This window comes from Bos javanicus, chromosome 20 (assembly GCF_032452875.1).
Source record: "Bos javanicus breed banteng chromosome 20, ARS-OSU_banteng_1.0, whole genome shotgun sequence".
NCBI lineage: Eukaryota > Metazoa > Chordata > Mammalia > Artiodactyla > Bovidae > Bos > Bos javanicus.
Genome location: NC_083887.1, coordinates 35,012,053 through 35,038,905, shown reverse-complemented (window position 1 = coordinate 35,038,905; position 26,853 = coordinate 35,012,053). Strand labels below are relative to the sequence as shown.

At 39.0% G+C, this 26,853-nt stretch overlaps 1 protein-coding gene across 1 annotated transcript in view; it reads right to left on the bottom strand.

The window, feature by feature from the left end:
* The window catches only part of C9 (complement C9), a 67,168-nt gene that overhangs the window by 5,943 nt on the left and 34,372 nt on the right, over positions 1 to 26,853 (bottom strand). Inside the window, exons 6-9 of the mRNA XM_061393663.1 lie at positions 22,855 to 23,130; positions 12,434 to 12,674; positions 11,117 to 11,242; positions 8,567 to 8,745 (exon numbers count right to left, since the gene is read on the bottom strand). Of these exons, the coding sequence (XP_061249647.1) occupies positions 8,567 to 8,745; positions 11,117 to 11,242; positions 12,434 to 12,674; positions 22,855 to 23,130 (822 nt within the window). The remainder of the gene's footprint in view (positions 1 to 8,566; positions 8,746 to 11,116; positions 11,243 to 12,433; positions 12,675 to 22,854; positions 23,131 to 26,853) is intronic.

The following is a 26,853-nucleotide window of genomic DNA, read 5'->3' as shown; positions in this document are numbered from 1 at the left end:
ATCCCATGGATGGAGGAGCATGACAGGCAATGGTCGATGGGGTCGCAAAGAGTTGGACACAACTGAGTGACTGACAACAACATGATGTTAGTTTTTAAGCCTATACTAGTGATCAAAAGTAGCCATGATCTCTGTAACCATGGAGATCCCATTATAGAGATAAAGTGTGTTAGTCACTCAGTCATGTCCGACTCTGTGTGACCCCCATGGACTGTAGCCTGCCAGGCTCCTCTGTCCAGGCAAGAATACTGGAGTGGGTTGCCATTTTCTTCTCTGGGGGGGTCTTCCCGACCCATGGATCAAACCTGGGTCTTCTGCATTGCAGGTGGATTCTTTACTGTCTGAGCCACCAGGGAAGCCCATTACTGAGGAAAGGAGACTGATACTGCAGGATAATTTAGTGACATATTTATTGTGAATCCTTTTTGCTGCTCTTTGTCTGTCTCCCCTTTCCAGAAGGTAGACAAGTGCTTGCGATCTCTTGTCTAAGAAGAGGTTTATGTGTGAAGCCAAGTCCAGAATGTCTCTAAAAACAAATTTCTTATTACCTTTGAGGGAGAGCTTGCCTCCAGTCCAGGAAGGGGATAGAGTTAGCATATACTTCAAGTAGCAGGAACCATAACTAGATCTCTAACAGCTGTTTTGGCAAGTGAAATCTTTGAAGGGCCCCTAGGGAAGGTGGCTATCAGGGACCAGGCTACAGATTTGTCAATGTCTCCAATGCACAATCTTGGCATGGAACGTTTGAAACCATTGATGTCAAGTAAACTTGTAAACTTGAACCATGAGGTCATCAGGGTGACCACAATGGACTAAATACTTATATATCCTATCCTTATTTACCAAAGCGAAACATCTGGACAAACAAGAACCACCCTGAACCCATCCAGCAAATGAATGACGGATGAATTTTCCAGCAGCAAGGAAGGGTGGAAATGTCAAATTTAATTCTACTTAAATAAATGAAGCAAAGTGATTTATTTTGTACCCTTAAATTCCTGAAGTAAGATACACAGTTGCCACAATTGAATCAGGGAAGTTTGGAAAAGCTTTCCTGAGAAAATGACTATGAAGTTGAGATTTGAGGGTGTAAAGACAAAAAGACTACTTTAGTAATATAGTGCAGAATTAAAAAAAAATTCTTACAGTACTGTTACATATATAACACATATGGAATATATAGAGTTATGTTTTATAAATCTATATAAACCATATATAGGCTTCCCAGGTGGCACTAGAGGTAAAGAACCCACCTGCCAATGCAGGAGACATGAGACTTGGGTTCAATCCCTGGATTTGGAAGATTCCCTGGAGGAGGGCATGGCAACCCACTCCAGTAATCTTGCCTGGAGAATCCCATGGACTGAGGAGCCTGTCAGGCTACAGTCCATAGGGTCGCAAATGAGACCCTTTGGTGGCTTAGTACTTTGAAATGAGATAGCAAAATTTAGAAGAAATTAGAATCTAAAGACTCAAGAAAGATGAGATTAAAAAATATATCACAAATTCCTGCAGAAGAGTAATGATAGATTAAATAATGTTAACCAATCCTTTTTCTGAGGACAATGAGAAAAGCTGAACAAGTAAATAAAAGTGAAGTTTAAAAATCCACTTGAAGACCCCAGAGAACTAACAAGATAACAAAAAATGACTAAGCTAAGACCAGGGAGGTGGTGGAAATTCAGTGAGGTGAGATCAGTACTTTTGGGTTAACAGTCCCCTTGATACATTTCCTAAATCAGGAAGAGGAGCTAAGAGGTAGGGCAGTATGTTACTGGGCTGGGAAAAAGATTGGAATTCAGAAACAACAAAAGTAAACAAATTGTGTTTTCGGTTGAGACTCAAGGACTAGAGCCCCAGAAGTAAGCAGGAATTGGAACTGAGGAAGCCCTGGCAAAGACTGCAGCCAGTTTAAACATAATCCTGGGTCAGTACCCCAGAAGCTTTTTAAATATAAATATGTATTTTCTTTGGAAGAAAATAAAATCACCTCAAGCCTCAAGCTACTCTGACAGAATCCCTGGTAATGTGGAAGATATGAGTTGGATATCTGGTCAGGGAACTAAGATTCCACATGCCATGGGGCTTTTGTGCCTCAGTTACAGAGAAGCCCGAATGCCAGAATGAAAGTTCCTGCATGCTGCAACTGAGACTTGACACAGCCCAAAATAAGTTAATAAAAAATAAAATAAAAAACTAAAAAAGGGACTTCCCTGGTGGTCTGAACTTCTACTGCAGGAAATGCAGGTTTGATCCCTGATGGGGGAACAAAGATCCCCACATGCCACATGGCACAGCCAATAAAAACAAACTAACAAAAAAGAATGCCACTGGAGGGTGAGAGTCCTGCAGTGAAAGAAGACGTCTGTAACACTGTTAGAATAGGCTCATATCCTGAACACATCAAGAACTCCTACAAAGTCCCCACAACTGTCCCTCAGTAGAGTCTTCTATGAATTAGCACATAGGATTCAGATTCCAACTCTGACATATTCAGTTGGAAGAAAGAAACCTCTTAACAGTGTTGCCACATTAGCACAAACAGCATAAGTATGTGGTGGCGTTATTTTGATTTTCAAGAAAAGAAATCCATCTTGTTTTTACCCTTCAAAGGAAAGTCAAGGCCAGATAACTGAAGATACAGGATTAGAGGGGCACATCCAAAATACAGTTTGGATGAAATTCATAAACAGTGTTCAAAGAGATAAAAAGGAAGGACATGCAATGGTAAATAGTTTTAGAGGAACCCCTGGAGTCAAGAATCCCAAAAGAAGACAAAAAACAGTGAAAATGCACTTCTTGAAGTTTGCTTTAAGAGCCACACTTTTTCCCCCTTGATGAACTTTGGCCTTCTGTTAAGTAAAAAAACAGTTTTCATTGTTCTCTCATACTGGCTAACTGTTCTCTTTCTACCATTTTCAGTAGAAGTTTCTTTCTCCCAAGTAAAGATGTCATAGTGAAAATCTGAATCCTACTGCTAATTCATAAAATTTATGAATTTTCAGTAGATGTAATCTATCATGTGACATGCTAAAATACAATGAATTCACAACACAGTTTGATATTAACTACACTTAAGTTTCTTGATGTCCACTTAATGCAACTATATGAACCAAATGTAGTGTGTTGAAAAAGTGTTGTTTTAAACTGCTATACAAGGGAGTTAGGGATGACGTCACTATAACTGTAATGACTATAGTGTAGAACGCTGGTACCACAGCTCTTTAAAATTCTTCTGATGTTTTTTTAACATCTGGTGCATCGTTCTAAGAGTTGCATGATAAAAATGGTAGATCAATTAATTCATTCTTACTCAAAGTTGCTCCAGAAAGAGCTTGATAGAACTTGATATGCGGGTGGATAAGAGCTGCTGAGGGAAATGAGGGAAAGGAGAATTGAGAATGCATGGCGAAGGCAAGATGAAGGCAAAAGCAACAAAAATGCACAAAAGTCATGCAGGAGGACCCATCAGTGCATGAAGTGAGTCATAAATTCTAGCAAGTTGAATAAGACAACTGAATTTTAAATTACATGCATGTAAGAAAAGCTCACTTGATTCTCAAGAGAAACAAAATGATCCTTGACACTGAGAATGAAGAGTAATATCTCCCATGATTTCTCATAAAGAGGATGTTGTATTATCTAATATCCTTTCAGTAAATAAAGCAAGCATAAATTCGTTTTTATAATGCAAAAATAAAACTCTGCAGGAAGTCAATATGCTATATGCTACCTATACTGATTCATCTCTACTACTACTGCTCTAGAGGAAATCATAAACTTTATATCTCTCAGGCAATCCTTACTAAATGTAATTTCACTCAGCTGACATTTTAATAACTAGTTTGTGTCAATAAGCTAAAGAAACCAAAATTCAGGTATTCTATTGAGGCAAAATGTAGGGCCATTTATGTTAACATTCAGGTAAGCGGGAAATGGGAATAGTATATTTTCATGAAAGCTGAAGACTATGACAAAACCAGTACTGGAAGGGTGACCTAGCTTATCTCCTCCTCAGAGAAGGGCTGAAGGACAATTCTTGGGCTGGGCCAAGACACTCCTCAAGAAGTGATCTGGGGTCTGCTGAAGCACACACAAACAAAAGGGTAATCAAAGTCACAGTATTATACCCAATATAGCATGGTCATAGTTACTTTAGTGTGGAAAATAAATATAAATAAAACCAAGTGCTTTGCTTAGAAAATCTCAGCAATATATTTAAGCAGCTTTTAATTTAGACTGATGTAACTTTCTCATGTTTTCTCCAAGAGAAACTATTTGCAACATAAATACCTAGATAATTGATGTAGATTGCTACAGTGAATTAAATATAAACCAGTTTAATATGGGTAGGGAGGGGTTTTTCCATTTTTTTCATAATTGACTAGAAAGGCCAATTGTTTTATTATGGTCATCCCAGTAGTTGGACATGTCATAATACACAGACAATAGAATGCTTCAATTACCAAAGAATAAATCCATGACTATAGATTGTTCAATTATCTCATGGAAATGCCAGTTAACCAAAGGACCTTACATTTATAAGAGCAAAATAACTTGGAATCTATTTCAAGATTAAATTAAGCTTTATCTCAAGTCTCTTTAGAGGTTTAAAAGCCATATAGAGTCAAAGAGTTCATATTATTTTACTATTTTCTGAATTTCTTCTATAATAAGATGAATTTAAGAAATGTTTCATGGTGGACTCACTATGGTTGACTTTTTCTCAGGGAGAACATTAATATGAAAAATCCAAGCTTCCAATTCTTGAAGAAAGAAACATACAGATATTTTAGATACAATGCCTGAGTGAAAGTGAAAGTCACTCAGTCATGTCTGACTCTTTGCGACCCCATGAACTATACAGTCCATGGAATATTCCAGGCCAGAATACCAGAGTGGGTAGCTTTTCTCTTCTCCAGGGGATCTTCCCAACCCAGGGATCGAATCCAGGTCTCCCACATTGCAGGTGGATTCTTTACCAACTGAGCCATCAGGAAGATGAAATGCCTACTAGTCTAAAAATATGGGAGTCAATAGTTGTCCTTAAAAATAGAATAAACTGTATTTTGCATCCAGCCAGTAGTACTGAGCTGACAGAGCTGATGAAGGTCTTTGAATAATTCTAGTAAATTCAGTAGTAAGTCTTCAGCAGGTACTTTATTGACTTGAGATTTAAAAAAAGCAGCAGCTCTAGGACATTCTGGAGTGTGATGTCAAGTAGGCCTTAGGAAGCATTACTACGAACAAAGCCATTGGAGATGATGGAATTCCAGCTGAACTATTTAAAATCCCAAAGATGATGCTGTTAAAGTGCTGCACTCAATATGTCAGCAAAATTGGAAAACACAGCAGTGGCCACAGGAGTAGAAAAGGTCAGTTTTCATTTCAAACCCAAAGAAGGGTAGTACAAAAAAATGTTCAAACTACTGTGCAATTGCTCTCATCTCACATGCTAGCAAGGCTATGCTCAAAATCCTTCAAGCCAGGCTTCAGTAGTACATGGAGTGAGAACTTCCAGATGTGCAAGTTGGATTTCAAAGAGGCAGAGGAACCAGAGATCAAATTGCTAACACTTGTTTGATCATGTAGAAAGCAAGGGAGTTCCAGAAAAACATCTCCTTCTGCTTCTTTGACTATGTAAAGCCTTTGTGTGGATCACAACAAACTGGAAAATTCTTAAAGAACTGGCAGTACCAGACCACCTTACCTGTCTCCTGAGAAACCCGTATGCCTGTCAAGAAGCAACAGTTAGAAGTGGACATGGAACAATGGACTGGTTCAATATTGTAAAGGAGTATGACAAGACTGTATAGTGTCACCCTGCTTATTTAACTTATATGCAGAGTACATGTTGTAAAATACCAGACTGGATGACTCACAAGCTGGAATCAAGACTGCCAGAGGGAATATCAGCAACCTCAGATATACAGATGATACCACTCTAATGGCAGAATGTGAAGAGGAATTAAAAGAGTCTCTTGATGAGAGTGAAAACGGAGAGTAAGAAAGCTGGCTTGAAACTCAATATGAAAAAAACTAAGATTATGGCATCTGGTCCTGTCACTTAATGGCAAGTAGAAGGGAGAAAAGTGGAAGCAGTGACAGATTTTCTTTTCTCGGGCTCCAAAATCACTGCAGATGGTGACTGCAGCCATGAAATTAAAAGACACTTGCTCTTTGGAAGGAAAGCTATGACAAACCTAGACAGCATATTAAAAAGCAGAGACATCACTTTACCAAAAAATGTCCATAGAGTCAAAGCTATGGTTTTTCCAGCAGTCATGTATGGATATGAGAGCTGGACCATAAAGAAGGCTGAGTGTTGAAAAATTGATGCTTTTGAACTGTGGTGCTGGACAAGACTCTTGAAACTCCCTTGGAGAGCAAGGAAATCAAACCAGTCAATCCTGAAGGAAATCAGTCCTGAATATTCACTGGAAGGACTGATGTTGTAACTCTAATACTTTGGACATCTAATGTGATCAGCCAACTCATTGGGAAAGATCCTGATGCTAGAAAAGATTGAAAGTAGAAGGAGAAGCGAGTGGTAGAAGATGAGATGGTTGGATAGCATCACTGACTCAATGGACATGAAACTGAGCAAATTCCGGGAGATAATGGAGGACAGGGGAGCGTGGTATGCTGCAGTCCATGGGGTTGCAAAGAATTGGACATGACTTAGTGACTGAACAACAACAGTAACAGAATATGATAAATTATTATTAAGACCTCCTCAGAGAACAATCTTGGATCCATACAAGAACAGTTGAACTTTTTTTGTAGAGATGAGAAGACAAGTCACTTTAGATGTCCATCTGAATGTAAGGGCTTCACAGGTAGCACAGTGGGAAAGACTTGATCTGCCAATGTAGGAGACACAAGAGACAGGTTTGATCCCTGGGTTGGGAAGATCCCCTGGAGGAGGAAATGGCAACTTGTTGCAGTATTCTTGCCTGGATAATTCCATGGACAGTGGAGTCTGGTGGACTACAGTCCATAGGGTCACAGAGTCAGACATGACTGAGCACGAATGAATGCATGAACTGAATGTAAACTTCTACTTAAATCAATTCTTTTGTTTGTTTGGCCACTCGGCTTGTGGGATCTTAGTTCCCACACCAGAGATCAGATGTAGACCCTTGGCAGTGAGAGTACAGCATTCTAACCTACTAGACCACCAGAGAATTCTCAACCAATTATTTTCCTGTTTAAGATCTTCTGACAGATTTATTTCACTGAGTTCAAGATAATGAGTATAAATATTATTTAAATATGACAAAATAAGAGTGAACTCTTCTGATTTTAATTTTGGTTAGCTTTTTTCTTCTCTTTATCCTAGCTTTTGAACAAAATATTTGAAGTCTTTCATGGATGTGTTTGCACATTTACAACTGGCTAGATTTTCATAGATTTCCATCATAATTTTGCAGTTTCTGAGTTTCTCAATCACATAAATGAGGTAGCTTTGGTGGTTTAACTCCCTTTAAAGACAGTAATGAAGAATGAAGAAACCCAATTCTCCAATAACTAGTCCTATCAAAAATGTCAACATGTTTGTAGCTCGAGTTAATAAAATGGAAGTATGGGTCAATCAAAGATAAATTTGACCCGAGGGAAGACAATTGTGAAACTGACAGGGAAAAAGCGCTCAGACAGTAAAGAATCCGCCTTCAAAGCAGGAGACCTGGGTTTGATTCCTGGGTTGGGAAGATTCCCTGGAGAAGGGAATGGCTAGCCACACAAGTATTCTTACCTGGAGAATTCCATGGACAGAGAAGACTAGTGGGTTACAGTCCATGGGGCTGCAAAGAGTCAGGACTGAGCAACTACAACTTTTACTTTTCACTTTCATAGAAGAAAGTAGGAAAAATACTTTCTAACAATATCAGGAAGAAAATAAGCAGTAAAGGAAAACATATACTTTTTTAGTTAGTTTGGGGAGAGAATGATGAGGCTAAATAACATTGACAGTTATATTTTTTATTAATAGTTATAATGCCATTTTTCCCCCCTTAGGAATATGCACCAGACTGTAAAGTCCCAAAAGGTTTATAAACTGAAGACTATTATGATCAAGAAACAAAAAGGAAAGGATTTCCTAACCATGAGAATTTCTCATCCTTGGTCTTACTTTCTGAGGACTTATGAACTTTTTTTCACACAGGCCCTTGATAAATATGATTCTCCTATGTTGAAAAGGGTGGTATGATGTCACTTCAAGGCAAGGAACAACCAGCTCAGTTGGAAGGGAACTGACAATTTCTGGGCAACTATTTTGTACCAATCTGTGCTATAGTCTCTATATAAGCAATCATACTAAGTCTTAAAGTACACATGGAGCCCTGTAGAACTCAGCATTGCAGAAGTCAGAAAATATGACACATCTAGTGAGGAACAGAGACTGCGAGGGTCTGATGCCCTTTCCCCACCTTTCTTCTATGCCATGCTGCTTTCAGGGATGGGGTGTGAGTGAGTGACTTTGATATTCACATGCCTTTCAGATGAAGTTACATTTAGTCAGAAAAATGACAAAATCTTCTATTTGAAAATAAGTATTTCTTACTTTTTGGCTTATGAGCACCGGAGCATGATTTAAGGAAGCGGCCCAATTTACAAAGTCAGTCACATTGATCATTCTGGCTCCTCTGAGAAGTTTCTCTTTCAGTTCAGTTGCGTATTTTCTGGTTCCTCCTCTTATGAAGGTAATAACATCATCGAAGAGGTCAGCCTCTGGGTTCGTTTCTGAGAAGAGAAAGAAGACATAAGTAAAGTGTGTATAGTTGTGTGATACTTGATAAATATTTATTGAACCCTTTCACAAGGTATAGTTCTAGTACATTTATTGAATTTTACTTATAGATATTACTTAGGTAATTTTTTCACCCCAAATCTCCAAGGGTAATTTTTACACTTGATTTTAGCCAAAAGGCCAAGAAGAGATCCAAGGATAATTTTTATTAGTAGACAATTATAGATTTCAATCTTTTAAAAGAAAATATAAATGGAATGATATTTAAGATACATTAAGAATTTAAATGAACATGAACTTGGGCAAACTCCAGGAGACGGTGAGGGACAGGGAAGCCTGCTGTGCTGTAGTCCACGGAGTCACAAAGAGTTGGACGTGACTAGATGAACACACGCAACACAATAATTTAAAGTTCATCACCTAAGCATGGGCACACATGGGGACATGACTTTTTTATTAAAGAAAATAAATTTATTCATTTCTGGCTGCCCTGGGTCTTCGTTGCTGTATGGGCGTTCCCTAGTTGTGGTGAGCAGAGGCTAATGTCCAGTTGCAACGCATGGGCTTCTGATTGCAGTGGCTTATCTTGTTGCGGAGCATGGGCTCTAGAGCACATGGGCTTCAGGAGTTGTGGTGCATAGGTTTAGTCGCCCCACAGCATGTGAAGTCTTCCCAGACCAGGAATCAAACCCATATCCCCTGCACTGGAGGTGGATTCTTAACTACTGGACCACCAGGGAAGTCCAACATGAAACTTGATTGCATGCATTTTTTGTTGAAGACTTACCTTCATAATCATATTTTATATTTTGTATACATTTGCATTGACTATTCTAATATTATAAAATATCAAAGAATATGAAAAAAGAATAAAATAAAAAGCACAGTTTTTTCCACCACATTTTTTTTGCATATTTCTCCCTCAGTCTCTCCCAGACCAAACCACTTTAAAAAGATTTGGGTGAATCATTTAGAATTGTGAATTTTTTGAACTAAAAATCTAATTTCAAGATGATATTTTTATGCTTCCTTATTTTTATAGATAAGAAAACTGAACCTCAGAGGGGTGGAGTGACTAGCCCAAGACCACATAGTAAGCTTCAGGGTCAAATTTTGAAATTAGGACATTTGATGGCAAGGTCAGCTTTCTTTTCACTTCAGCAGTAGTTTCCATTCATGACCACATGTTCGTGACTGGTATGCTTTTAAAAATATTAGGTTTTCCTCTCCTCTACTTCTCCACTATCAGCTGACTCTTTAAAGGTGAATCGTAGGCATTTGTATTTCTGAGAATGCTCTCAAGTATTTCTGGTCAGAATGAAAAATTGAGAACTCCAGCACCACTCTTGATTATAAATCTGCCAATGATTAGCAACAGAAGTAATATTTATACCAAGCAATTTACATTTCTTTAAAAAGTTATGTACTGACTTAATGTTAAGGATGGAGTAGGGATTTTTCCGTTTTCACCCAGTTTTATTGAGATATAATTGACATACAACACTGTGTAAGTTTAAGGTGGACAACATAATGACTTGACATACATACATATATATATATTACAAAATGATTGTCACAAAGTTTAGTTAACACACATCACCTCATATGGTTACAAAAATGATTTTTTCCTTATGATGGGACCTTTTAGGATCTATTCTCTTAGCAACTTTCAAACATATCACACAGCAGTGTTAACTAGAGTCATCATGTTGTATATTACATCCACAGTATGTGTTTATCTTATAACTGGAAGTTTGTACTTTTTGACCAGTTGGGTGAGGATGAATTAGGGATTTTGAGTCAGGTGGAAAATTAGGGTGTTAAGGAGATGGCTTTGGCCTTCTCCTCTCTTGATGGACACAGACAGCACCTCCTTTAGGCCATTCAGAAGCTTTGTTAAAATTAGGGGAAAATAAAGAAAACTTTCCTCAAGATATTTTTCTACTGTGGGTATTCTACCATTGTCATGGTAAATATACAAATCTACAGTGACCACCACCAGAGCTGTGCACTTCAGGGCTCAGCCATTGAATATATGTCCCCAGGTTACTTGTGTTTATAGCCATTTGGGAAACACTATAAAGATAAAATAGTTTTGGGGAATTTCCTGGTAGTCCAGTGGTGAGGACTATATGCTTTTACCACCAAGGGCCCACGTTCGATCCCTGGCCAGAGAACTAAGATCCTACAAGCTGGTGTGGCTCAGCCAAAAAAAAAAAAAAGTAAAATAGCTTTAAACACTTTTATTTTTTTGCTTTGTTTTTACATAAAGAAGAGAGACAATAAAGAAGACTCATAGTGACAGGGCCGTTCTCATGGACATTTCTTCCTTCTTTTTACCCTGGTAAGTTAAGTCATACTTACCTGTTTGACCCATACCCTTCTTTGAGCAAAGTTTTGAATCAAAATTTCCCGTAACTTCAACTCCAACCTTCAGAGACAAATCCAGATCAAACCCGAGGCATCTCTGTACGTCCCTCAGTTCAATATCTGTTTAATATATTTAGTTGGAAATTATTCGATAATATCTGTCAATATCATCAATAAATTCCAATTTTGTTATTTTGTAAGAAACATACTGACTTAGATTCCTAGACATTATTACTGAACTCAAAAAGGAGACAATGTCTAACATGTACTGAATGATGATGTGCCCAGCATCATTCTAAGTATTTTGTGGAATTAACTAACTTAAACCTCACATTAACCTCTTGAGGTAAGCTTTATCCTTATCCTCATTTTACAGATGAGGGTACAGAATCATGAAACAGTTAAGGAACCTGTTTTGGGCAGATGATTTAAATACATGACACTATTCTGTACATATGGCAGACGTTGATGATCAATAAGAGTCTTTTCTATGATTTCAACTGTGGTCAGAAGCCTACTCAATATGGACCCAATTCAACTACCACTCTATGGTTAGAACTGTCATCATATGAGGTAAAACTAATTTTCCACTCTTGCTTTAGACTTATATGTTGTTACCACTGCTTTTTCCTTCCACTCTGGGAGAAACTTTATGACATTTCCTTTTCAATTCTCAAGAATACTTTGAAGATAATTGGCACACATATAATTGAACCAGTCTACAGATTAAGCAAGGGGTTATATAAATGATGTCTCTTGTACTTTCTTTCACCTTGTAAATAGTGCTGTGGACTGTGCTAAGTCGCTTCAGTCAGGTCCAACTCTTTGTGACCCAATGGACTGTAGCCCACCAGGCTCCTCTGTTCTTGGGATTCTCTAGACAAGAATACTGGAGTGGGTTGCCATGCCTTCCTTGGGTCTATTCCCAACCCAGGGATAGAACCTGCATCTCTTAGGTCTCCTGCATTGGTGGGTGGGTACTTTACCACTAGCCCCACCTGGGAAGCCCTTTGTAAATAGTGCTTCACTAAAAGCAGCATCACCAAATAACATTATATTGCAATATGAATTTGTGCATTTCTCAGTAGCCTTGATGAGTAGTACATGGCCAAGTTATCTTGTTTGAGGTGGAAGTCAACTTGCTGTTTGATAGGATTTTTGAGGCCAAAAGGCAGGGAATGAATTTTTTCAAAGAAGCAGGTTATAGAACTCTACCACTGTTTTTAGTGCTAACCACTGGAAGAGGTTAGTGCTAGAAATAGTGGTTGATTCAAACAACATTGGAAGCTAGAGCTCTATTTCTCAGTATACCTTTCTGCTCCATGGACTTTTTATCCAAAACATATATTAGTTCATAGAGTCCTCCAAGAGACCCAGAGCTACTGTAGTGGGTTCCATAGGTTTCCAAAAATGCAAAATATTCCCCCTTTTCGTAAGTAGTCGGCAGAGTATTTATAGAATCCAAGAAAGTTGTTTGCAGCATGACATCCCGACTTCTCATCACAAATCTTCCCAGGTGAACTTTCCCTTTTACATGCAGAAACATTTTTTCCTTTATTGCAGAGCAGAAGAAAAGAAACATGAATTTTATCACCCTTATTTCAAATTTAAAACTCACAAAAAATTTAGAAAACCCATTTGAATGAGAAACTTAAAATCCTATCAAAAGTGTTGATGAAGATGTACACAAATGGAACTCTCACACATTGCTGCTGGAAGGATAAAATGGTACAATCACTTTGGAGAACTGTTTGGCAGTGTCTTAAAAAAGTCCACACTCCCATGGCCAGCAAATTCATTTCTACATAAAATCAGTAAGAGCAGTTCACACAAAGACCTGTGAGAGGCTTTTATAGCAACTTTGGGCAGAATAGCTTAAAATGGAAAATGACAAATGTCCACTGACAGGAGAATTAATAGACAAATTGTAGTCTATTCACACAAAAGAATACTAGTTAGCAATAAAAGGGAATGAACTACTGATACAGGCAACAACACAAATAAATCTCAATAACATTTTCCTGAGTGAAATATACACCAAAGAGTTTATACGGTATGCGTGTGTGTATGGTTGCTTCAGTCATGTCCAGCTCTTTGCAACCCTATGGACTAAAGCCCACCAGGCTCCTCTGTCCATGGGATTCTCCAGGCAAGAATACTGCAGTGGGTTGTCATACCCTCCTCCAGGGGATCTTCCCAACCGAGGTATTGAACCTGTCTCTTATGCTCCTGCGTTGGCAGGAGAGTTCTTTACCACCAGTGACACCTGGGAAGCCCACATACTATATGACTCTGCTGTGTTTATATAAAGTTCTAGAACAGGTGAAACTAAGCTGTGGTCAGAGAAATCTGGTCTCCTAGGTGGTTGCCTCCTAGGCAGTAGGGGATTGATTCAAAGGGCATGAGGGAATTTTCTTGAGGTGATGGAAATATTTTGCATTTGTTTGAGGAGGTGGATATAACAGTCAAAACTCATGGAACTATATGCTAAAATATTTTCATTTTATTTTATGTAAATTATACTTCACTAAGGTGACTTAAAATGTTAACAATGGAAGGATATGTAGGCATTATATATGAAGCCCAATCTTATTTTACATACGAGGAAACTGGGATACAAAGGTATCAAATTATTTTCCCCAAATCTGTGGCAAAGATTGATACTGAAAACCTGGGTCTCAGGCCTTTCTATGTCTTCTCCTAAGTCCTCCGAATCTTTGATAACAGGGAAAGACAGACAATATTTGAAGAAGTAGTTTTCAAAGTCAATCTAAACACCTCAGCACTTAAATGTTTCCAGGGATGGTGGCTTACATTTCCCAAGGGAAACAGGGGCAGTGACAAAGAGCTATGCGATTCAATGCTATAGACTGTCCCAGGCAAAACTAAACCACAATTGAGATCCCATGATTTTGTGGCAGGTTCTTTTAAAATTTTCCTGCTGTAGTTGTGGTGGACACGTGTTAATTGCATAGGAGTTTAAAACATTTTATGATTTTTTTAAAGGTGAATCTTGGTATGTATGAACATCACAGCAAATTTTTTATGTTTTAGAAGCACAACTGTTTACACTGTGGGACTTAACTTCAACTGATGCTGGGTGATTCAGTATCTAACAAGAATCTTAAAGAAACTTATTCCATATTTATATGTTTTCCATTTGGTGAATTGCATAATCATTCTTAACAGAATCTCAAAGATGCACAAAACGTATTTGAATTTCTTTTCATTTGCTAAAATTGAGAGGTGTATCTTGTCAGAAAGACATTATATTCTTTGGTTCAGCTTATTTTAGAGATAGATCTTAGATCATTCCCATCCAAATCCATCCTTGTTTCTTCCATCTTAAGGGAATAAAAGTAATTTCTTGGTTTTACTTGTCTGACCACTTGCCATCCATTTCTTTGCCCTCATTGTGTTTAGTCTCTTAGTCATGTCCGACTCTTAGTGACCCCATGGACTGTAGCCCACCAGGCTCCTCTGTCCATGAGGATTCTCCAGGCAAAAATTATGGAGTGGCTGCAATGCTCTCTTCCGGGGATCTTCTCAACCCAGATATTGAACCCAGGTCTCCCGCATTGTGGGTGGATTCTTTACCATCTGAGCCACCAGGGAAGCTCAAGAATACTGCAGTGGGTAGTATTCTACCTTCTCCAGGAAATCTCCCCAACCCAGTAATTGAACCTGCATTCAGACCTGAATGCGGGAGTCTCCTGCATTGCAGGTGGATTCCTTACCAGCTGAGCTACCAGGGAAGCCCAATTAGAAGCAAAATTCCTTTAAAGAGTTTTCTAGTCTGGTTGTTTCCAATTCTTCTCTTTCCATTTTCTCTTAAATCTAACCTAGTCGTGCTGCTGCCCTCTCAACTCCCAACAAAACTTCTCTTTTATTCAAAACCTCTTCTGAAGGTGCCAGTAATCTTCACAATGCTAAAGCCAGTGGTCACGTCTATATATCCTCTTGCATATATTAGTACATTTGACAGTTCATCACTCTTTTCTTTTTTGTCATCTAGGATAGTGCTTCTCAAACCATACAATATAAACATCTAGAGAATCTTGTCAAAATGCAGTTCTGACTCAGTAGGTTTGTTGTAGAGTCTGAGATCCTAAACTTCCCAGTGAGACATTGCTTCTACTGGTCACAGAACACACTTTGAGTAATTAGGTTCTATGTCACCCTGGCTACATTCTTCCTTCCTTCACTCCTTGTTCCCCAGACAAGTTTCCATTGAAGTTTCGAGTTTAGTCTTTGATCTTCCCTTTTCTAACCACACTAATTTTTTAGTGGTCTCACCAACACCTACAACTTGAAGCACCATCTATATATTTTGTTGTTCAGTTGCTTAATTGTGTCTCACTCTATGGGACCCATGGATTGTAGCACACCAGACTCCTCTGTCTTCCACCATCTCCCACAGTTAGCTCAAATTCATGAGCATTGAGTTGGGGATGCTATCTAACCATCTCATCCTCTGCCACCTACTTCTCCTATTGCACTCAGTCTTTCCCAGCATCAGGGAAATGAGTGGGTTCTTCGCATCAGGTGGCCAAAGTATTGCAGCTTCAACTTTACTAACTGTCCTTCCAAGGTATGTTCAGGATTGATTTCTTTTAGGATTGACTGGTTTGATCTTCTTGCTGTCTCAAGAGTCATCTGCAGCACCACAATTCCAAAATATCAATTCTTTGGCTCTCAGCCTCCTCTATGGTTGAACTCTCACATCCATACATGACTACTGGAAAAATCATAGCTTTGACTATATGGATCTTTGTCAGCACAATGATGTTTCTATGCTGTCTAAGTTTGTCATAGTTTTCTTCCCAAGGAGCAAGCATCTTTTAATTTCATGGCTGCAGTCACCTTCTGCAGTGATTTTGGAGCCCAAGGAAAGATAATCTCTTCTCCTTCTTTTCCCCTTCTACTTGCCATGCAGTGATGGGACCAGATGCCATGATCTTAGCTTTTTCATGTCGAGTTTCAAGCTAGCTTTTTTACTCTGTTTTTCATCCCCATCAAGAAGCTCTTTATTTCCTCTTCACTTCCTGTTCTTACAGTGGTATCGTCTGTGTATCTGAGGTTGTGGATATTTCTCCCAGCAATCTTAAGTCCAGCTTGTGAGTCCTCTAGCCTAGCATTTCACATGAGGTACTCTGCATATAAGTTAAATAAGCAGGGTGACAATATATAGCCTTTTTGTACTCCTTTCCCAATTTTGAACCAGTCAGTTGTTCCATGTAAAGTTCTAACTCTTGCTGCTTGACACATGTACAGGTTTCCCAGGAGATGGGTAGGGTGGTCTGCTACTTCCAACTATATAAGAATTTCCCACAGTTTGCTGTGATCTACACAGTCAAAGGCTTTCGCATAGTCAGTGAAGGAGAAATAGACATTTTTCTAGAACTCCCTTGCTTTCTCCATGATCCAATGGATGCTGGCAATTTGATCTCTGGTTCCTCTGCCTCTTTGTTTTTTTTTGTTTTTTTTTTTTTTAAAAGGCCAGAGTTTATTTCTATTTAAATCATTAAAATATCCAAGTCCCAAGGATTTCCAGGTTTAAGATGATATTATAGTCAGGTGGCAACCGTTGGTTGTTTTTCTTTCTAAAGCCTTACAAGGATCCTGAGCAATTCTCCTCCTTGAAAATTTTTCTTGTGTGAAAGCTGATACCTTGTTTGCGTCACACAAGTACATCAGTCCAGTGAGGATGAAAAACACAATGCCGGTAGCAATCATTGTTGTTACCAGGGCGAAGGGCGGATGATCAGAGGACAAAGGGATGAAACACCACCGAGTAGCAGTGCTAACGTCACAGCGTAGAACAAATAGAAGCACAACCAGCATCTACGCGAGACCTCTTCTTGCGAGATTCTTTGAAACCAGGTCCACTGACTGTTAGCTGGAAAAGCTGGGATCATGATGAATTTTAGCTGAGTGGACTGAAGAGGAGTCTTGAGTTCACCAGGCTTCCCAGGGCCACTTGGGAGGGCAGAGTTAAGGAAGAGTCAGCAGATAACTCCTGTTTTGATTGATGTCTTATCAGACAGATGGGCTGCCTGCTGTCTCAGGATCCACCTGGTATTAAAAGCAGCTCTTTCTTAACAGAAATCAGCAAACACCCTTCAGGGTAAAATCTCCTCTGCCTCTTTGAAACACAGCATGTTCATCTAGAATTTCTCAGTTCATGGACTGCTGAAGCCGAGCTTGAAGGGTTTTTAGTATAACCTTGCTAGCATGTGAAATGAGTGCAATTTTACAGTAGTTTGAACATTCTTTTGCATTGTCCTTCTTTGGGATTGGAATGAAAAATGACATTTTCCAGTACTGTGGCCACTGCTGAGTTTCCTGAATTTGCTGACATACTGAGTGCAGCACTTTAACAGCCACATCTTTTAGGACTTGAAATAGCTCAGCTGGAATTACGTCACCTCCACTAGCTTTTTTGTAGTAATGCTTCCTAAATCTTACTTGACTTCACAGTCCAAGATGACCAGCCTTGGGTGAGTGACAACACCATCATGGTTATCTGGGTTATTAAGGCCTTTTTTTGGATAGTTCTTTTCTGTATTCTTGCCACCTCTTCTTAATCTCTTCTGCTTCTGTTAAGTCCTTACCATTTCTGTCCTTTATTGTGTCCACCCTTGCATGAAATGTTCCCTTGATTTCTCCAATTTTCCTGAATAGATCTCTAGTTTTTCCCATTCTATTGTTTTCTTCTCTTTCTTTGCATTGTTCATTTAAGGCCTTCTTATCTCACCTTACTATTCTCTGGAACTCTGCATTCAGTTGGATATATCTTTCCCCTTCTCCTTTGCCTTTATCTTCCCTTCCTTCCTCAGCATTGTAAAGCCTCCTCAGACAAACAGCTCACCTTCTTGCATTTATTTTCTTTGGAATGGTTTGGGTCACTGCCTCCTGTACAATGTTATGAGCCTCCATCCATAGTTCTTCAGGTACTCTATCAGATCTAATCCCTTGAATCTATGCATCACCTCCACTGTATAATCATAAGGGATTTGATTCAGGTCATACCTGAATGGCCTAGTGGTTTTCTCTACTTTCTTCTTTTTAAACCTGAATTTTGCAATAAGGAACTCATGATTTGAGTCACAATCAGCTCCAGGTCTTGTTTTTGCTGACTGCATAGAGCTTCTCTATCTTTGGTTGCAAAGAACTTAATTAATCTGATTCTGTTACTGACCATCTGGTGATGTCCATGTGTAGAGTCATCTCTTGAGTTGCTGGAAAAGGGTGTTTGCTATGACCAGTGTGTTCTCTTGACAAAACTCTGTTAGCCTTTGCCCTGCTTCATTTTGTACTCCAAGGCCAAACTTGCCTGTTATTCTGGATGTCTCTTGACTTCCTACTTTTGCCTTCTAAACCCCTATGATGAAAAGGAGATCAAACCAAACAATCCTAAAGGAAATCAGTCCTGATTATTCATTGGACAGACTGATGCTGAAGCTGAAGCTCCGATACTTTGGCCAACTGATGCAAAGAACTGACTTATTAGAAAAGACCCTGAAGCGGGACAGATTGAAGGCAGGAGGAGAAGGGGATGATAGAGGATGAGATGGTTGGATGGCATCACTGACTCAGTGGACATGAATTTGAGCAAGTTCCAGGAGTTGGTGATGGACAGGGAAGCCTGTCGTGCTGCAGTCCATGGGGTTGCAAAGAGTTGGACATGACTGAGCAACTGAACTGATGATGAAAAGGACATCTGAAATTAAGTGTCAGTTCTAAGAAGGCATTGTAAGTCTTCATAGAACCAGTCATCTTCAGTTTCTTAGGCATTAATGGTTGGGGCACAGACTTGGATTACTGTGAGGCTGAATAGTTTGCCTTTGAAACAAACTGAGATTATTCTATTGTTTTTGAGATTGTACCCAATTACTGCATTTCAGACTCTTTTGTTGACTATTTGGTCTGCTTCATTTCTACAAAGAGCTTCTTGTCCACAGTAGTATATATAATGGTCATCTGAATTAAACTTGCCCATTCCCATCCATTTTAGTTCACTGATTCCTAAGATGTCAAAGTTCAGTCTCGTCCTCTTCTGTTTGACCACGTCCAATTTACCTTGATTCATTGGACCTAACATTCCTCATCCTTATGCAATATTAAATCATATGACTTTAGGCACCATATATTTATTAACAGCTTGTGACTCAGCTGGTGAAGAATCTGCCTGCAATGTGGGAGACCTGGATTCAATCCCTGTGTTGGGAAGATCCCCTGGAGAAGGGAAAGGCTACCCACTCTAGTATTCTGGCCTGGAGAATTTCATGGACTGTATAGTCCATGGCGCAGAAGGCAATGGCACCCCACTCCAGTACTCTTGCCTGGAAAATCGCATGGACGGAGGGGCCTGGTAGGCTGCAGTCCATGGGGTCGCTAGGAGTAGGACACCGCTGAGCGACTTCACTTTATTTTTTCACTTTCATGCATTGGAGAAGGAAATGGCAACCCACTCCAGTGTTCTTGCCTGGAGAATCCCAGGGACAGGGGAGCCTGGTGGGCTGCCGTCTATGGGGTCATGCGGAGTCGGACACGACTGAAGCGACTTAGCAGCGGCAGCAGCATAGTCCATGGGGTCTCAAAGAGTCAGACATGACTGAGCGACTTTCATACTTTCTCAAACTTAAAACTTAATTCCAGACCTCCTTCCCAAATGTCAGACTCATAACATCAACTTACTACTTTATGTCTCCAATGGAATGCCAAATAGACATCTCAAACATAATCTAAAACTTAACTACTGGTCTTCTCCAAACCTGCTCTACCTGAAGTTTTCTCCATCTCAGCTGATAGCAACTCCGTTCTTCTGGTTGCTCAGAGCAAAAACAGAGTCATGTTTGACTCTACAACTGTCCTTTTCTGAAATGCCATCATCTCTCACCTAGATTCTTGCAATAGGTTTTAACAAATCTTTTTCCTTTTGCTACTAACTTTCATAATCTTGTCCCAACCATATCCAGAGTAGTCATTTAAAATATATTAAAGTATGTCAATCTTCTATTCAAAACATTCCAATGGTCCCTCATGTCACTCATTGAAAAAAGTCAAACTCTTATCACAGGCTGTGAGGCCCTTTATTATCTGATTCAAGGTAACCTCACTAACTTTTTCTCCTTCTGGTTTATTTTTTTGGGCTCCAAAATCACTGCAGATGGTGACTGCAGCCATGAAATTAAAGACGCTTACTCCTTGGAAGGAAAGTTATGACCAACCTAGACAGCATATTCAAAAGCAGAGACATTACTTGGCCAACAAAGGTCTGTCTAGTCAAGGCTATGGTTTTTCCTGTGGTCATGTATGGATGTGAGAGTTGGACTGTGAAGAAGGCTGAGCGCCAGAGAATTGATGCTTTTGAACTGTGGTGTTGGAGAAGACTCTTGAGAGTCCCTTGGACTGCAAGGAGATCCAACCAGTCCATTCTAAAGGAGATCAGCCCTGGGATTTCTTTGGAAGGAATGATGCTGAAGCTGAAACTCCAGTACTTTGGCCACCTCGTGTGAAGAGTTGACTCATTGGAAAAGACTCTGATGCTGTGAGGGATTGGGGGCAGGAGGAGAAGGGGATGACAGAGGATGAGATGGCTGGATGGCATCACTGACTCAATGGACATGAGTCTGAGTGAACTCCAGGAGTTGATGATGGACAGGGAGGCCTGGTGTGCTGCGATTCATGGGGTCGCAAAGAGTCAGACACGACTGAGCGACTGAACTGAACTGAACTGAACTGAATGTGCAAGTATGTTCCCATCTTAGGGACTTGTCTTTAATAGATCCTTCTGCCAGTTATATTTGACAATTTCCTCTCCTTCAAATCTTTATTCGGATCTTATCTTCTCAGTGAAGCCTATCCTAAACTTCTTATTAATTTTTTATTTTAATTTTTTGTGCTGAGCTGGGTTTTCATTGCAGTAAGTGTGCTTCTCTAGTTGTGGTGCACAGGATCAGTAGTTGTAGTATGCAAACTTAGCTGCCAAGTGGCATGTGGATTTTATTTTCTTGACCAGGTATTGAACCCAAGTTCTTTGCATTAGAAGGCAGATGCTTAATCACTGAACTGCCAGTGGAGTCCCCTAAGTTTCTTTTTAAATACTGCCATCTGCCCAGGACTCCTGATTGCCTTATGCTACTCTACTCTCTCTTCATTTTATTCTATAGCATCTGTCATTTTTTAAATAGTCTATAGCTTCCCTTTTTTGCTGTTATGCTTATTTTTAATCTATCTTTCCTGCTAAACTTTCAACTCCATGACAATAAGAATCTTTGTTAGTTTGGTTCACAAATGTATTCTAAGCACCCAGAACAGTGCCTAGCCGCGTAGTAAGTCCACAATTAAATAGTTGTTGAATGACTTCAAGGATTTTCCAACTGCACTCTTTGAGTGAGTGTGCATGTGAATAGAAGCAATGTACAGACCTATAAAAAACAGTTATATTGTTGCTGGGGACTGGGGGCAGATGGAAGGAAGGGATAGTTAGGGAGTTTGGGATGGACAGGTATACACTGCTATATTTAAAACGGATAATCAACAAGGACCTAGTGTATAGGACAGGGAACTCTGTTCAGTGTTATGTGGCAGGGGAGTTTGGGGGAGAATGGATACATGTATATATATTTGGTTGAGTCCCTTGCTGTTCACTTGAAACTGTCACAACATTGTTAATAGGCTATGCTGCTGCTGCTGCTGCTAAGTCGCTTCAGTCATGTCCGACTCTGTGCGACCCCATAGACGGCAGCCCACCAGGCTCCCCTGTCCCTGGGATTCTCCAGGCAAGAACACTGGAGTGGGTTGCCATTTCCTTCTCCAATGCCTGAAAGTGAAAAGTGAAAATTGAAAGTGAAGTCGCTCAGTCGTGTCCAACTCTTTGTGACCCCATGGACTGTAGCCTATCAGGCTCCTCCATCCATGGGATTTTCCAGGCAAGAGTGCTGGAGTGGATTGCCATTTCCTTCTCCAGAGGATCTTCCTGACCCAGGAATTGAACCCGGGTCTCCCGCATTGCAGGCAGATGCTTTACCGTCTGAGCCACCAGGGAAGCCGTCCAAAGATGAAACAAACCACTAAATCTGGATTAAATATTAAAAAACAAACACATTTTCAAAGTCTCAAATTAAATGTATGATTACAAAGTAAGCAGACAATTTCATATGCAATGCATATAATTTCATGGCATTGTTACTTTAGAAATACACTTTACAGTAAGTAGTCATCATTCTAAGATGTTGCAACGAATTACCAAAAAACTCCTGAGCATGAGTTAATTCTGATGAGAATACAGATTAAATAGTCTGCTACCACAATCTCAGTCAAAAAGAAAGTTCTGAATTCTTCTCTCTTTTTTTGGCTGCACACAGCCATGTGGGATCTTGGCTACCCCTAACTAGGAATCGAACCCGTGCCCATTATAGCAGAAACACAAAGTCTTAACCACTGTATCGCCAGGGGAGTCCCCAAAAGTGTGCTCTGAATTCTTAATATGCTTGTTCTGTTTGTAACCACAAACACTCACATTACAACTGAATTGAAGGGATTTTTCTCCAGTTAACTTTCTTCCTCTGGACCCTCTAGCTACCTACGCATTTGAAGATTTGTTGAGTATTATTTTTCTTTATCTTATGAGCACTATCTTTTCTAAACAATTAAACTTAAAAAAGCATGCTTGGTTAGTTTTCAAAATATTCCATTATATTTTCTATACTAAAGTTTGATCTTACCTGCTTAGCAGAATATGACGACAACAGTCTGTAAATATCATCTTTGGAATATGCAAATCGAAATTTAGCCTCAGCAGCCAACTTGGAAGGACTTGAGGTGCTTCCTTTGTCAGAATGTTCTAAATCTACACATTTATTCTTTTCAATTGCTTCAACAGGTGTATATTTTACAGATAAACCTGCATTAAAATTTAATTTCTTCTCTTCGATAATAGTTCTGAGTATCTGAATGCTTTCTTCATGATTTTCAGTTCTGAAATTCTTGTCAGCTTTGGTCTAAGAGAAAATATACAAAAAAACCCACCCACAATAAATAGGAAAAGACAAAAATCAGGCAATTTATTTGAAAGAGAGTAGAGCAAAGAAGTTAAGAGTGAAGGCACAAAAGTGAGACTGCCAGTATTTAAATACAGATTCGATAATCTTGAGATCATTACACAATAACCTCTCTGTGCCCAGTCTGATTCCTAGTCTATAAAATAGGGATACTCACCACACCTGGCCCAAAGGTTGTTATGAGAAATCAATGAAATAAAGCATACGAAGGGCTTAGAACATAGCAAGCTTTCAAAAGTTAACATATCAATAATTAAAAAGCAAGTTGCATAACAGATCAGATGTACAATATATTCCCATTTGTGTTAAAAAAAGAAAGAAAAGAAATGATAAAGCTAACGCTTTAGAAGCCTTATATACCAGGCACTGTTTTGAGCATTTTACACGTTAATTAATTTAAGTAGAAGTTTCAAGACTTGAGCCCTGTTCTGCCTCTTAACCTTTTCACTCCACTGCCTAATAGGAAAAAAAAAAAAACCCCAAAACAAACTTCTATGTGCATAGAAAATTACTGGAAAAATAGACAACCCACAGATTGTTCACCCTTGAGAAGGGGAACTGTGAATAGATAGATCTCTGGAGTAGTGGCAGGCTTGCTTTTTTTCTTGCATTATCTTTTATGTTGTTTGGACATTTTGATTTTTTTAACTGCGCTCATTTTTGCACGAAAAAGACTGAACTAAACAACCTAGTTGTTTAGTTAAAACAGCCTTGTTGTTTAGTTAAAACTAGTTTAGCTAAAACAACCTAGATGTTTAGTTAGCTGTTTAATTAAAACTTTCAATTTAAACACATAAACTTATTTACAAAACAGACTCACAGACATAGAAAACAAACTTATGGCTACCAAAGAGGAAAGGATGGGAGAGGGATAAATTAGGAGCTTGGGTTTAACAGATAACACACTACTATATGTAAAATAGGTAATCAACAAGATTTTACTGTATAGCACAAGAAACTATATTTAATATCTTGTAATCTATAATAGAAAAGAATTTTAAAAAGAATATATATATATATCTATCTGAATCAGCTTTCTGTTCACCAGAAATTAACATAACACTGTAATTTGACTATACTTCAATAAAACAGAACTTTCTTTGCCAACTTGGTTACTGTCAGGCAGCAGTGGGAGAGCTGTTAATCTCGACAATTAAACTCTCTTTCCAGAGGTCCCCTGAAGCAGGCCGCAACTCTTGTCTGGAAAAAGACACTCATCTCTTCAGTCATTGACACAGAGGGGACTTAGTAGCATACATTGAGTGACTTTTATGCACGGTGAATGGTGAGGTCTGATCGTGTATGTCTCCCCTTAAATTCATATGTTAAAATCCTAATGCCCAATGGGATGGTGTTATTAATAGAAGGTGGGGCCTGTGGAAGGAGCCTTCATGAAAAGATTAGTGCTTTTATAAAAGTGACTCCACAGAACTCCCTAGTCCCTGGAAACCATGTCAGGATACAGCAAGAAGTCTATAACCCAGAAGAGGGCCCTCACCTGACCCTGCTAGCACTTTGATCTCAGATGCCCAGCCTCCAGGACTGTGAGCAGTAAATTTCTGTTGTTTCAAAGCTACCTGGTCCCTGGTATTTCATTATAGCAATCCAAGAAGACTAAGACAAGAAACTCAAAGTTATCATCTAATGGGAAAGATTGAAATGTATATAATTTTCTTTAAAGGAAAGTGCTCAATGCAAAGGGGAAGAGTAACCTAACCATGTCACTTCCCTGCTTAAAATCTTTGTCTTCCCTGCCTTTGAGATAAAGTCTTGTTCCAAGTTAGTTTCTCCCTGTCTATACTCCAGCCCGCTGATCTCCTTTCCATTTCCACCGCCTATGTTTCCTCCCATCACAGGGCTCTTTTATGTTGTGTTTACTTTCTGGAAACTTCTGTACTTCCCCTGCCTCCTCCACCTTCCCATTACACAAACATTACACACACTCATACACAAATATGTACTATGTATCCCTTGGTCTGGTGAATCCCCACTACTATTTCAAGTCTGAGCTTAAACATCACTTCTTTAGGGAGATGTTTCCTCATCCCACCGACTAACAAATCTGTTTCCTATAAGCTCTCATGGTTCTTCTTACAAAATGAAAAACTCTTCCCTTTTATAATTGCTTATTTAATAGACCTTCAGATGGTAAACTCCTAGAATTCAGGGACCATACCCATCTTACCCACATGCGACTATAGTTTCACCATTTAGTAAATTGCCTGGTGAATAGTGGATGACAAGAAAAAATTTATTAAATTTAATATGCAGTTCCAATATAGCTAACATAACATATGTATTGAGTGCTTACTCTGTGTCAGTAGTTGCTAAAAGTATTTTACATAAATGTTTAATTTCCTATCTTTTAATTTCTCAAATTATCCCCATTTTACAGATAAGAAGATAAAGGTTAAAAAAAATGCGTCCAAGATCACACAGCTAGGGAGTGGCCCAGTCAGCAATGAAACCCAGGAAGTCTGATTTCAGGGCAGAATTGTTCATTTTTATTTTACACTGCCAAAGAGGGCTTGACAAATCCTCTGTGGTAAATGAAGAAAAGATTCATGGAAAAGATTTTCTTGAACATTTGGCCTTGAAATATTAATGCATATATATATTATGCTATAATATTATATGTTATATTAAACTGAATCACTTTACTGTACACCAGAAACTAACCCAGCATGGTTAATCAACTATACTTCAATTAACAAAAAGAGAAATGAATAAATTTCTATTGCCTTGAAATCTAAGGCTGGTAGAAGCAATTGAAGACAATTCCACTCAGTTTTCCATGCTGAGAAGTGCCAAAGCTGAACAAAATGGCACCAGAAAACTCTCTCTCCCTAACTCTTCTAGAAGGTAAGGTCTTCCTAGTTCATTGTCTTCTAACTGGTTGTAGGATTAGAGTGGCATAATTTGTAGGCTCTTGTGCTTACATCTGAATTGGCTAGAAAGGGACTAGCCCTGCGATAAGGATCAACTTAGCAGTGTGAAGGACTGCTTGCTGGTATAAAGGAATATTAGTCAGGGTGTCAGTTAGAATGCTGTTGAATGGTCCTGTTTCACTATGCTAGGATGGTAGTAGTGAGTAAAGCCTGAAATAGTGAGGGTTGGGTCACCTCCCAGAAAGCCTAGAGACAAGAGCTAGATTGAAAAGCCCCAAATCCATCCATTCAAAAATAAGTCTGAGCCCAATGATAGGCATTCAGAGATGGACCAATAAGTGGGATCATTCTGAAGAGGACAAAAGCCTTTGAATAGAGGTCAAGAGGCAAGATTACAGAAAGTAGGAAGACACAAAAATGGAAGTAAGTTTCTTTATGAGAATCAAATAAACAGATGTTGGAGAAGCTGAAATCAGAGAGGAGGCAAGTGTGGCTGTGTCTTCCAGAAGGTCTTTGTAGGGGTTAGAGAAATCTATCCTGTTTAAAAACTTATCAACTGATGCTTCCTGAATAGAAATAAACATTACTTCTGGCTCTGGGAATGGAAGAGATAGAACACCTCAGAAAATACTCCATAGTTCAAACTAAGGAGGTTTGGAGAGAGAGTGGAAATAAAAACTAAAGAGAAAAGATTATTAAAAGTTTCACTAAAAGTTTGTATGTACAAATAAAGAATAAAACCATACATTACTTACTATTATTATTAAGGGGATCT